We start from the raw sequence: 14,918 nt of genomic DNA, 5'->3' as shown, positions 1-14,918 counted from the left end.
TGTCCTAAACTATAAAGAAGCAGAATCCCTTTGGACTGCCTAACCTAGGGTAGGGGAGCTAGTCCCCCAAACCAGGGAAGACAGGGGTAGGACAAATCGCTAGGCCACAGGAAGGAAGGGTCTTAACCCAACCAAGTGTGGACTAGGGGGAAGGGCAGAGCCCCTCCAACTTCACTCACCAGCAGGGCCCAGAAGTAGAGTACATTCTCCTAATGGGGAGCTGGGGGCAAACGATAGGTACTCTGAGGTTCCGCCAAAATCAAAGCGCATGTACTATGGCAAGGAGTGGGGAAAGAGAATCCTAGCCTAACCTTACCCGAATGCGATTCGAGGTAAGGAGGACTAGAATGTAGCCTAGGCTACCACAGAGGGAGGAGATTACCTTAGTTAAGGTAACTGGGGAGGTAAGAAAGTATACAAGAGCCCTAGCGTTAGGTTAGGGGCAAGGGAGTCGACTACCAAGATCACCAAAACCACTTGTATACGTCCTAGAAGGTGAAAAAACATGTACAATCACTGAATCTTATATGTATAAATGCCTATATCTTCATTTCGTAATTTAACACTAGGAACACTTATTATATCATGCAAGTAAGTAAACAAGAACACTTAGGCTATTGAGCCTAGGGGCTAGGCTAGCAATCTAGCGTGAGAATTCGGCTACCAGCGTTCACCGAAAATGAATACTGTCGGCATAATATAACTAATTCCTAGCAATGAAGACTAAATAACTAATGTTGATTATTAGTTACAAGACTGGGGAGGTTGTTCTGGCTAACTAATTAAAGCATGCGAGGCTAACAACAGCGTCGCATCATGACGCCTCCGGTCGGGGCACAGCTCCGCCACAAAACACAAGATTTTCAGATAAAAGAGCGTTACTTAACGGCTGGAGCTTATTTATGCAATACAAGAATATGGTACTCAACTTCCCAGAAGAGGGCGAGGCTGAAGATTGCGACATTGCGAAAATACTTAGTGAACACTAGGAAAAACACCTAGTCAGAAACGCTACGCACGAAGGAATGAGGAAATGGCGCGCAACGGTGACGTCAATCAAGATGGCGGCCAGCTATGGCAACCGGATGTTGACATCGCCGAGTACCGTAACAGTAACGAAGGAGGAGAGTTTAGTAACGGCTCCTCCCATGCTTGCCTCACTCCCCCTCGAAGCGTAAACGCTATGGGGGGTGCAGATAGCTATGTGGCGTGTCAAGCATACGTCCCCTGTTATTATACGATATCCTACAGGGAAACCTTTTGGGTACTAGCACCAGAAGTTAGAATTCTGTGAAACCTTTAGTTTAATTCTCTGGGAATATCTACTGTAGTCAAATATACCCTTAGGAAGCTACTGAAGGAACCTTCCATCAGGACGTCATGGCTTGAGCCCAAAAAAAGCTTATATAAAAATTCAACCGGTATAAATTAACCAAAATCTATAATCTACTCAAGGATATCATAAGAAAAGTATTACTGTATTTTAACTTCAGAAACTCTTCAGCCTAGGCTAGCTTAGCCTAGTGTTCAACTTTCTTACCTAGTGTTCAACTTTCTTAATCACACTAAAAAAAACATTAACAAAAATGAACCTTGTACCCTACTTCCACCAGTACAGATTAAGCCATTTCTAAAATCTTATCCTAACTTCTAAAACTCATTAGCCTAGGTCAACCTACAGTGCTCAAAATATCTATAGAGTGGGCCTATATTCAAAATTATATTTGAAGCAAACCTCATTTCAACCAATACAAAACAATCTAATACTACAATTTTTCAGATGATGGAAAATTCAGAAAATAAAAATATTATTTTCCCAATACTGTATGCAAATTGTCAAAAATGACTGCTAAATATTTAGATAGATATGCACACACATACACACCCCCCCCCCCCTTTTCACCAGGGTAAGTCTACTACCTCACGCCACTACCAAGACACTTGCTCTTTATCATATAGGGGAGATTTCAGAAATTATTAAATTAAGCCTTTCTAAATTATCTATAAATGAACTACGTTCTGTTTTAGTCAACAGATGTCAATGCTCCTAAATTCTGTAGGCTGAATTTAGTAAAGCTTATACAAATAGGTAAACTAAAAGTTTCAAAAGCTATAACCTAATCTAGCCTAGTCTAACCTATGCCCAACGTAAGTCTATGCTGTATAATAAACGAGGCATTGCTTAAATCTCAATGGAATTTAGGCACTTGAACAGGTTGGCTAAACATCGTATTTGTCAATGCTGTATATCAATATTCTAGTATGCTTTTTTAGCAAGTCTTTCAATTGAAAAAGAAAAAAGAAAAAAAGAGGAGATATTTACATTACAGTAACAAGTCTGTGATCGAAGAAAATTTTAAAAATATTTTTACACCTAAGGTAAAACAAAAATTTGGGCATTAAACAAGTTGAAAGAATTGGTATATGAGTCAGTTTTCCAATCACTCGTCCAGTTCAGGGCTGCAAGGCATCATTCCATTAACTTTCTCATTAGTTTAATTCATTTTAATGCATTTACACATATACAATGACAAGACCATCCGATAAGGAAGATGATGGATACGGGGCCACATGGTGGGAGGTTAGGTAGATAAAAATTGCTAGGGATTGACTGTGTGAAAAGAGATATAAGAGTGTTGGGATAAAGCAAGGAATATGTACTAGCCCTAAGGAAAAGGACAAATATAAGAACCACTACAGCAACCCCAAATAGGGACAAGCTTGTAGAAGAAGAAGACCACATATACAATGGCAAAAGCGTAGGCTACATGACTTCAGAGGAGGAGGAGAGAAGGGATCCTGACTCTAGACCAGTGATAAAGGAAATGATAGTAAAATATGCAGAGTTACACAATTCTATAGGAAAATATCATTTGGACAACACATGAGTCAGCATTGCAGGAGTCGCATGTTAAGTTACGCTAAATGGGTGTGGCTAGGTTACGACGCATCACAATTTTTCTCTCTTACTCTCATTCTATATTTTCCTCTATTGGAAAAAAGACAATTTTCCATGAAACATATTGGTGTCTCAACAAGCCATTGAATTAAAGAAGTTCCATTCGGTGGAAAAGCCGCTAATATTCAGATCGGCAAAATATGGGGCCACTATTCTTCAAAAAGGGTAATTGGGAGCAATTTTTCTTGAAAATCTCAAATCAGAAGTGATTTACCAGGCCTATGAAAAAGGAAACCAAAGTATACGTTTGAAGGATACCTCACAAACTTACATCAGGGAAATGGGTGCAAAACAATGGTCAAAAAGAGAAATGGTTGGGCACCCTTTACCCATTAAGTCATAATAAGGAATGCTAGGTAAGTATTAAATCAAGTATTTTACTCTCATAACTAACAGCATTGTAGGTAAGACTGGGTAGTGCCTCCCCAGTCTCGCGATATCCGATATCCTACGTTAGGTTAGGTTAGGCAAGGCGAGCTTAGGATGGATATTCGTATTTTGATTTTATGCCTAAGGCACACGCTACTCCAGGTCAGGTTAGAGAGGATATTCAAGAAAGGGCAAAGTAACCTGATCTATTGGGACTAGGTAATTGCGGTCAGCTTATCACATAAAGTAAGCTTAAGAATTATCCCGGTAACTGTCCTTGTTATACCATTGTACTTTAATGAAAATAAAATAGTCTAATCATGAGCCACTTACTTTCCTACTGTTTATTTTCTATGAATTTAAGAAAATTGTAACAGGCGCAATTCACTCTTTTTATCCTTCGCCCACCATAATACTACTGTAATATCAGTTTCCCATTGGGGTCCCCCATAGCCTAATTCTCATATAAAAGGGCTTATTAATGTCATACATACATACAGTACATACACACACACACGCATATATATATATATATATATATATATATATATATATATATATATATATATATATATATATATATATACATACAGTTCTGTATATATATATATATATATATATATATATATATATATATATATATATATATATATATATATATATATATATATATATATGGTATAACCGCATATTCCTGTTTCTATGCCAACTAAGGTATATATTAGTTTAAAGGAAATCATAGAGATATGTAGTAGCCTACAGTACTAAACCTAACCTAACCTAACCTTTAGTGTTGCATTATTAAACTAAGATTAAATAAATTATTTCTTTAACGGGAAATTTGCACAAAAAAAACATCAGTTGGAGAGAACACAAAATAGAAATATCTAAAACATTTGTATCTATACGAGATACAGTAATAGGGTATACATATACATCAATGATAATACCAACAATAGACCTAATGATCAAAAACAAGTAAAATGCAAGATATGTAGTTGGAAAAATATATGAAGTTAGGCCTATTTGGTGAAAAATTAAAGTAGCTTAGTATTACCTCTGTTTATTCTGCCTACAAATGGATATAGGCCTAGCTATTAACACCATGATAATGATTCCACTAAGATTTTAGATTCACGACGCCGGTCACAAAAGAAAAGTTAACTAAATAATATGATAAACAACTAAGTGTTGTCATCGTGAATTCAAGACCGTTAAATCATATCAAGGTAGCGGCTAACGGTGGTGTGTGCGGAGGAGGAGGAGGGAGAGAGGACGGGGAGGAGAGAGACTTGACGGCAACACGTTCGGTACGCAACAATTTTGTAACACTACGTAACATAGCCTTGACTTTAAATTCAACTTAAATAAAATTAAACTTTAAATTTAACTTAAATTAAATTAGCTTACTGTACACACACTTAAAATAAAATGTTAATCTAACGATACACTAAACTTAATTCTAAATTTTGTTTTCATTTTCATTTTTTTACTTTTCTTTGCAGCTTGGCTCTTTTTGCCTTACTTTCACCTGCACTTTTTGACGGCCGTTTTAAAAGGAACTTATCTAGGGATGTTGGCTTTTGTCTCCACTTCAAAATGTTGCAGAAATGACGCACGCAAGTGTCGTGACAATAGGCTATTGCACGAACACTCGCCAACTTGTCCAGGTACCTCTTTTCCATAAGACTGGAAAACTCCTACCACTTCGCTAACATGTCTTTGATTTATGCCGTAGAAAGGCGGGCCTCGTCTTCCACCTCTCCTCGCTGCTGAGCTATTGCAACACCTCCGAATGTTGCATCTCCTGAAGCTCTATCAATTCCTGTGGTGAGCTCTTCCTGATGCTCCTTGACATGGTCGTTCATGTTTGCTTAGTCTACTTCCAGCCCCATGGACTTTCCAAGAGACACGATTTCATCCATCACAACAGGTTCTGGGTCATCAGGGTCTGTCATATCGAACCCTTCAAAGTCCCTCTCAGCGAAGGAAGCAGGCCACAATTTCTTCCCCGCTGAATTAAAAGTTTGTCTTGTGACACCCTGCAATGCATCGACAATAATCTTTAAGCAATGGACGATATTGACATGTTCTTTCCAAAATTCCCGAAGGGCGAGATTGGTGGTGTCTGTAATATCGAAACATTTCTTGAATAAATGATTCGTGTACAGTTTTTTGAAGTTAGAAATAACTTGTTGGTCCATGGGCTGGAGGAGTGGCGCGGTGTTGGGCGTGATATAAAGGACCTTGATGAACCTGAATTCATTAAGAATGTCCACTTCGAGATCAGGAGGGTGACCAGGGGCATTGTCGAGGACCAGGAGACATTTCATTGGCAGGTTTTTCTTTGCCAAATATTTTTTGACTGCCGGACCAAAGCACAGATTAATCCATTCTGTGAAGAAATGCTGGGTAACCCAAGCTTTAGCCTTAGAGCGTTTTCTTCCAAAAAAGGCCAGTTTCATCGCAGTTTTAGACTTGTTGGGGGATGAAGCCATGTCGGACGATGACCGAGGCAAATGTTGTGACGAAGTCCGCCGTGGCTTTCAAGTCGGAACTTGGTGCTTCCCCATGACTTACAACCGAGTGTATCCCAGTCCGTTTTTTGAAATTATTCAGCCAGCCACGACTGGCTTTGAATGTTTCCGCTGGCGTCGAAGTCTCCCCTTTCTTGGCTGCTTGCTTCCCTTTCAAGTCATCATAGATTCTGCTGGCCTTCTTACATATGATCGTCTCGGTCACGCTATCTCCCGCCAACTGGTTCTCCTTTATCCAGATTAAAAGAAGCCTCTCCATCTCGTCGTGAACATCACTACGCAGCTTGGAGAGGATGGTTACTCCTTTGGAATGGCTTAGCGCTCTTTATAGCATCCTTCTGCTTGGGGATGGTAAATATGTACTCCTCTCATATTGGCGCGCCAGCTCTGTCACTCTTACGCCACTCTCGTGATTTTCGATTATTTCATGCTTCATCTCCAATGTCATCATACGCTTTTTCTTTTCACTACCCTTGTTTGCACTTGCTTGCATTGGATCCATTGCTTATTTAATTAATTATGCACTGATTAACGCAAAAAACACGTAAAAAACAAAACACTACTGTCAATGCTCGGAGATAACTTTACGCGACAGAGATCTGATGGGAAAGACTGAGCGATGCTGTCCTGGTGAGCAGCCTCTCGCACATGCCCTTGTATCTTAAATATTTCCTTGTATCTCAGGACAAAAATTTGCTCGGAACTCTCCTTGTATCTCAATTTTCTCGTATGTTGGGACGCTCGTATCTCAAGATATTACTGTACATATATATATATATATATATATATATATATATATATATATATATATATATATATATATATATATATATATATATATATATATACATATATATATATATATATATATATATATATATATATATATATATATATATATATATATATATATATACATATGTATATATTTAAATATATATATATATACATATATATATATATATATATATATATATATATATATATATATATATATATATATATATATATATATATATATATATAGTATTGGACATAGGTTTGCACATCGTAGAGATGTCAGTGATAAAGGAAATGATGGCAAAATATGCCAAGTTACACAATTCTATAGAAAAATATCATCCAAACAATATGGGAGCCAGCATAGCAATAGTAGCAAGTTAGGTAAGGCAAAATGGGTGTGATTATGTTACGACTCATCCAAGTTTTTCTCTCTTTCTCTCATTCTATATTGTCCTCTATTGGAAAAATACATTTCTCCATGAAACATACAATTGTGTAAACAAGCCTTTGAATTAGAGTAGTTCCAATCAGTGGAAGGGCCGCTAATATAATCAGATCGGTAAAATATGGAGCCACTATTCTTTAAAAAAGGTCATTGCGTACAGTTTTTCTTTAAAATCTTCCCCCAAAAAATAAAAATTGCCCACCAGAAGTGGTTTACCAGGTCTTGTGAAAGGAGAAAAAAAAATTTTAGGTAGTAGGTTGGCCTGGGCACCAGCCGCCCGTTGAGATACTACCGCTAGAGAGTTATGGGGTCCTTTGACTGGCCAGACAGTACTACATAGGACCCTTCTCTCTGGTTACGGTTCTTTCCCTTTGCCTACACAGACACCGAATAGTGTGGCCTATCCTTTACAGATTCTCCTCTGTCCTCATACACCTGACAACACTGTGATTACTAGACAATTCTTCTTCACCCAAGGGGTCAACTACTGCACTGTAATTGTTCAGTGGCTACTTTCCTCTTGGTAAGGGTAGAAGAGACTCTTTAGCTATGGTAAGCAGCTCTTCTAGGAGAAGGACACTCCAAAATCAAACCATTGTTCTCTATTCCTGGGTAGTGCCATAGCCTCTGTACCATGGTCTTACACTGCCTTGGGTTAGAGTTCTCTTGCTTGAGGGTACACTTGGGCACACTTTTCTATCTAGTTTCTCTTCCTCTTGTTCCGTTAAAGTTTTTATATTTTAAATAGGAAATATTTATTTTAATATTGTTACTATTCCTAAAATTTTCTATTTTTCCTTATCTCCTTATTTCCTTTCCTCACTGGGCTATTTTCCCTGTTGGGGCCCCTGGGCTTATAGCATCCTGCTTTTCCAACTAGGGTTGTAGCTTAGCATTTAATAATAATAATAATAAACGCTAACTCACAACCTTTCATTAGAGAAATCAGCACAAACAATTGTCAAGAAGAGATATGGTTGGGCACTATTTACCAATTAAGACATAATATGGAATGTTAAGTAGGTATCAAATCATGTATTTCAATCTTATAACTTACAACATTTGAGGTAAGGCTGGGAGTGCCACCCCAGTCTGGAGGCATCCGATATCCTACGCTAGGTTATGCTAGGAAAGGCAAGTTTAGGATGGCTCCTCGCATTTTGATTATATTACTACGGCCAATGATATTACAGGTCAGGTTAGGGAGGATGTCCAAGAAGGGAACAAAGCAACTTTATCAATTAGGACCCGCTGATTGCGGTCATCTTATTACATAATGTAAGCTTTGGAATTATCCCCATAACTCTCATGATATTATCCTTGTAGTTTAGAGAAAATGTATTTTGTGAGTAATAATAAAAAATGAACCTTGTACTTTCCTACTGCTTATTTTCTATGCATTTAAGAAAATTGTTACCAATGTAATTCACTCGTTTTATCGCTTATCCCGCCCTAATACAAATACCAGATTCCCATTGGGGTTCCCCATAGGCTAATTCTCATATAAAAGGACTTAGAGATGGTAAATATTTACTGTATTACCGCAAAACTCTGTTATTATGCCTATTAAGGCATATAATAGTTTTAAGGAAATCAAAATGATGTGTAGTAGCTTAGGTAATAGACCTAACCTAACCTTGCCTTTAGGTTTGCATTATTAAAGTAACTTAGGTACTTGACCTAACCTCACCTTGCCTTTAGTGTTGCATTATTAAACTAACTTAAGTACTCGACCTAACCTAACTTTGCCTTTAGTGTTGCATTATTAAAGTAACTTAGGTACTCGACTTAACGTAACCTTACCTTTAGAGTTGCATTATTAAAGTAAGATTAAATAAATTATGTCTTTCACAGTAAATTTACAAGTAAGATCGTCAATTTAAGAGAACATACATTAGAAATATCTAAAACAGTCTTGTTTATACAAAGTAATATGGTATTCATGTACAACAACGATAAACACATAAAACACGAGGTATACTTTGAAAAATAAATGAACGTAGGCCTATTTTACAAAAATTAAAGTAGCATAGTATTACCTCAATTTATCCTGCCTACATATGGATATAGGCTTCACTATTAGCAGCATGATAATAGTTCCACATTGTATTTAAAAGTTAACTAAATTCAATAATAAGCAATTTAAGCATTGTTGTCATCATGAACTCAAGATCATACCAAGGTACACAAATTATCGTATCTCATTTCTTAATGAAATTAGAGGGACATTATCATATACCTTATGTCCTGTCATATTTGCCTTATTCTATCCCATATATATATATATATATATATATATATATATATATATATATATATATATATATATATATATATATATATATATATATACCAGTTTCCCATTGGGGTCCCCCATAGCCTAATTCTCATACAAAAGGACTTAGTAATGGTAAATATTTACCGCATACTGCAAAATCTGTTTTTTTAAGCCAACTAAGGCATATAATAGTTTTAAGGAAATCCAAGTGATGTGTAGTAGCTTTAGGTATAGGACCTAACCTAACCTTATCTTCAGGGTTACAATTAACGTAACGGTTAATGTCTAGGAGAGGGCCGCATGAAGATATCAGTGATATTCAATTTATTCTTTCTAGAATGTGTAGGAATGTATGTAAATAGTGGTATACGAGTGAGATAAATTAGTGAAATTCAATAATAGTCCAAATATCGACGATCAAACTCATGCTACTCTTGTCTTCCTCCCAGATTTTTTCTAAGTCTTGTTGTTATTGTTGACCGTGTCTTGTTTTTAGCTCAAATGAGCACTGTAACTACTATAACCCGCAGAAAAACTAGTTCACTATGACGTCTTCACGTTTGGCCAATCACAGTGCGACATTTGGCCAATCACAGTGCGACAATACATTTTCTTACCCAACCATTTCATTTCGTTCTTACACATGGAAGCCGTAACAAGCACATCAGGTAAGCTTGATTAATTTATGGTGTATATTATAATGGTGATAGTATAACGATGTATATAGCAGTAACATCACTTTAGATTTGGTTTGATGGATGTGTTAAGTAGTGGCATTGAGGGGGGGTCGCAGGGGGGGGGGGCGGAGCCGTCCCCCCCCCTCGATAGGCCTAGGTAGGGGTACAGGGCCCCTAGATTAGGTTATGTGGGTGTATTAGGTTTGGTGGTACCCTGAAAATCACTGTAGCCTTAAGGGGGGGGGGTCGCAGGGGGTCAGAGCCACCCCGGTAGGCCTAGGTAGGGGTACAGGGCCCCCAGGGTAGGTTAGGTGGTTGTATTAGGTTTGGTAGTGCCCCGAAAAATCACTTTTCTCCTCCTCCCCCCACCCAAAAACCCGCTTCCCACTGGGGTCCCCCATAATTGTAGTAGTAGGTATATGCTTACATTTTGTGTGTAAGAGTTAAGTCTTAGTTTCTTTTTTATTCATTTCCTCGTTTCTATGCGATGTGCAACAATAATCTGGTTGTTTTTTGCCGTTTTTCGTCGTTAATACTTGAAAAACGGGTGAAGCCTTCTCCTAGATATTTACCAAAGTAACTTGGGTACAGTACTCGACCTAGCCTAACCTTGCCTTTAAGGTTGCATTAGTAAAGTAAGTCTAAATACATTATGTCTTTCACGGAAAATTTACATGAAAGATCGTCAATTTAAGAGAACATATATCAGAAATATCTAAAACAGTCTTGTTTATACAAAGTAGCCTAATATGGTATTCATGTACACCAACGATAAACACATAAAACGCGAGGTGAACTTGGAAAAATAAATGAACATAGGTCTATTTTACGAAAATTAAAGTAGCATATTATTACCTCAATTTATCCTGCCTACATATGGATATAGGCTCCACTATTAACAGCATGATAATGGTTCCACAACGTATTTAATCTTATGCGCCGGTCACGGAAAAAGTTAACTGTATACAACAATAAGCAACTTTAGCATTGTTGTCATCATGAACTCAAGATCGTACCAAGGTACACAAATTATCGTATCTTAATGAAATTAGAGGGACATTATCATATACCTTATGTCCTGTCCTATTTGCCTTATTCTATCCCATATATATATATATATATATATATATATATATATATATATATATATATATATATATATATATATATATATATATATATATATATATATAAATACCAGTTTCCCATTGGGGTCCCCCATAGCCTAATTCTCATACAAAAGGACTTAGTGATGGTAAATATTTACCGTATACTGCAAAATCTGTTTTTTTAAGCCAACTAAGGCATATAATAGTTTTAAGGAAATCCAAGTGATGTGTAGTAGCTTTAGGTATAGAACCTAACCTAACCTTGTCTTTAGGGTTGCAATTAAAGTAACGATTAATGTCTAGGAGAGGGCCGCATGAAGATATCAGTGATATTCAATTTATTTTTACTAGAATGTGTAGGAATGTATGTAAATAGTGGTATACGAGTGAGATAATTTAGTGAAATTCTAAGTCTGTTGTTATTGTTGACCGTGTCTTGTTTTTAGCTCAAATGAGCACTGTAACTACTATAACCCGCAGAAAAACTAGTTCACTATGACGTCTTCACGTTTGGCCAATCACATCACGACATTTGGCCAATCACAGTGCGACAATACGTTTTCTTAACCAGCCATTTCATTTCGTACTTAGACATGGAGGCTGTAGCAAGCACGTCAGGTAAGCATAATTAATTTATGGAGTATATTATAATGGTGATAGTATAACGATGTATATAGCAGTAACATCACTTTAGATTTGGTTTGATGGATGTGTTAGGTAGTGGCCTCAAGGGGGGTTCGCAGCCCCCCCACCCCCCCGGGTAGGCCTAGGTAGGGGTACAGGGCCCCTAGGTTAGGTTAGGTGGGGGTATTAGGTTTGGTGGTACCCTGAAAATCACTGTAGCCTTAAGGGGGGGGTCGCAGGGTGGGCAGAGCCTCCCCGGTAGGCCTAGGTAGGGGTACAGGGCCCCCAGGGTAGGTTAGGTGGTTGTATCAGGTTCGGTAGTGCCCCGAAAAATCACTTTTCTCCTCCTCCCCCCACCCAAAAACCCGCTTCCCACTGGGGTCCCCCATAATTGTAGTAGTAGGTATATGCTTACATTTTGTGTGTAAGAGTTAAGTCTTAGTTTCTTTTTTATTCATTTCCTCATGTTTCTATGCGATGTGCAACAATAATCTGGTTGTTTTTTGCCGTTTTTCGTCGTTAATACTTGAAAAACGGGTGAAGCCTTCTCCTAGATATTTACCAAAGTAACTTAGGTACTCGACCTAGCCTAACCTTGCCTTTAAGGTTGCATTAGTAAAGTAAGTCTAAATACATTATGTCTTTCACGGAAAATTTACATGAAAGATCGTCAATTTAAGAGAACATATATCAGAAATATGTCTTGTTTATACAAAGTAGCCTAATATGGTATTCATGTACACCAACGATAAACACATAAAACGCGAGGTGAACTTGGAAAAATAAATGAACATAGGCCTATTTTACGAAAATTAAAGTAGCATAGTATTACCTCAATTTATCCTGCCTACATATGGATATAGGCTCCACTATTAACAGCATGATAATGGTTCCACAACTTATTTAATCTTACGCGCCGGTCACGGAAAAAAGTTAACTGAATAAAACAATAAGCAACTTTAGCATTGTTGTCATCATGAACTCAAGATCGTACCAAGGTACACAAATTATCGTATCTTAATGAAATTAGAGGGACATTATCATATACCTTATGTCCTGTCCTATTTGCCTTATTCTATCCCATATATATATATATATATATATATATATATATATATATATATATATATATATATATATATATATATATATATATATATATATATATATATATAGTATTGGTCCAATACTAAAAAGTTAGAGAGAATTAAGAAATGATGAGAAGTTTCAGGAAATTTTTACAAATGTTAAAGAGAGAGAGCTGAATCCATGGCTATCGACCTCCCGTCTCGAATTACTGGACAAGGCAGAAGAACAATGCCTGAAAAATACAAGTATAGTGCTAAACAAAGACTATATACTGAAGGAAGATGGGAAGGCTCAAATATGAATATTAATTGGACATATGTTTGCACATGGTACAGCTCCTGATCGTACAATACATTAGTAACATCATGGCGGCTACTGGATGTGTAGGCCTAAGGGCAATTTGTTGCAACCTGCAGATAATTCATTGTCATATTTATCTCCTACATACACAGATAATGCGCCTTGCATACTTTTATACCTAACTTCCATAGCCTGTCTAATATATCGAGCACCTTTCTTTTGTGGAGATTCTGAGATTCTTACTTCTATGTTATTTTATCCAAAATTCTAACTCTCTACAGATAAACATAAGACTATTTTATTATCTACCTCTATGCGTAACATTTTCATAAATTTCAAATAAAACTATAATATTCAACCTTGTCTTCATTACTATGACGTATTCCTTAGTGTAATCTCTTCTGCCATTACCATTAACAAACGCCAACTTTGTCATTTTTTGCTTTATTTTCCTCTATATAATTTCAATTTAATTGGCAACTTAACCTTTTACTTCTTTCTTGAGTTTTGCTTTCGATAATTTCTTACCTCTTCAATTTCAATATCATACTTTTTGCATATTTATAAAGAGACTTTCTCCACAGCATTCCCCATGTGGTCTCCTTTTTGGTCTAACACTATTTCTTTAACTACCTGTTTATCATCTGATGTAATGATGTTATATATAATGCATTTCTATACTCAATTCTATTCTTACTTTGCATTTGCCTGTTTCCGCTATTAACACCCAAGTAAGGCGTAGTTGCAACTTGTTCAAACATTCATTTAATTATTTTGTGCTGAATTATTATTATTATAATTATTATTATTATTATTATTATTATTATTATTATTATTATTATTATTACAAGCTAAGCTACAACTCTAGCTGGAAAAGAAGGATGCTATAAGCTAAGGGCGCCAACAAGGAAAAATAGCCCAATGAGGAAAGGAAACAAGGAAACAAATAAACTACAAGAGAAGTAATAAACAATCAAACTAAAATATTATAAGATTAACAACAACATTAAATGGAATTTTTCATATATGAACTATACTAACTTTAACAAACACAAGATGAAGAGAAACAAGATATAATAGCATGCCCGAGTGTAGCCTACCCTCAAGCAAGAGAACTTTAACCTAAAGCGGGGTTTACACGAGCGAGCAGCTCGTCGAGCCTGGCTCGACAACCCTGTGTTTGAATTGATGTTCGAGCGTGTAAACGGGCTATTTGGTTGTCGAGCGTGCTCGTCGAGCGGCTCGATGAAAGTCAGGCTCATCTTGACTTTTGTGGGCGGAGCTACATTGTTTGACGAGCGGTGTGAACGGGTGTCGAGCATCGAACCTCACTTTTTTTTTCAAACCTGCTAGAGGAAACATCATCAAAGAAATGAATAATGGCTGCCATTAATGAAAGCAAGAATGAGAAGGAAGTCGTACTTTGATTTCATACATACATATCGGGCTCATCCAGCTTTATGGAAAGTTAAATCAAAAGACTATTCCAATAAAGTAACCAGAAACAAAGGAATAGAGGCTCTGCATGAAATATTGAAAGAACTAATTTTAAAGCCTTAATTTTAAAGCAATAAGCAAGTTGGTATGTGAAAATTTCTCTCTTTTTAGTAGCCAATCCTTCGTCCACTTTGATCTTTTTTTTTTTTTCCTTTTTAGTGCCACTGCTAAAGCAATGGCTAACAAATCGTCCTGGTCGAGAGACATGTTGACGTTGTTTTAGCACGAGGCACACTGAAGCTCGATGTACT

The 14,918-nt window shown here is 36.8% G+C and overlaps 1 protein-coding gene across 1 annotated transcript; it reads right to left on the bottom strand.

Annotated features, from left to right (window-relative positions):
- Nucleotides 1-5,202: 5,202 nt before the first annotated feature.
- On the bottom strand, nucleotides 5,203-5,826 carry LOC137651506 (tigger transposable element-derived protein 1-like). Its single transcript, XM_068384734.1, has one exon. It carries the CDS (start codon nucleotides 5,824-5,826, stop codon nucleotides 5,203-5,205), a length of 624 nt encoding a protein of 207 aa, XP_068240835.1.
- Nucleotides 5,827-14,918: the final 9,092 nt, after the last annotated feature.

Source organism: Palaemon carinicauda, chromosome 13 (genome assembly GCF_036898095.1).
Source record: "Palaemon carinicauda isolate YSFRI2023 chromosome 13, ASM3689809v2, whole genome shotgun sequence".
NCBI classification, from domain to species: domain Eukaryota; kingdom Metazoa; phylum Arthropoda; class Malacostraca; order Decapoda; family Palaemonidae; genus Palaemon; species Palaemon carinicauda.
Note: the sequence above shows the minus strand (reverse complement) of the source record. Positions and strands in the feature narration are given on the sequence as shown.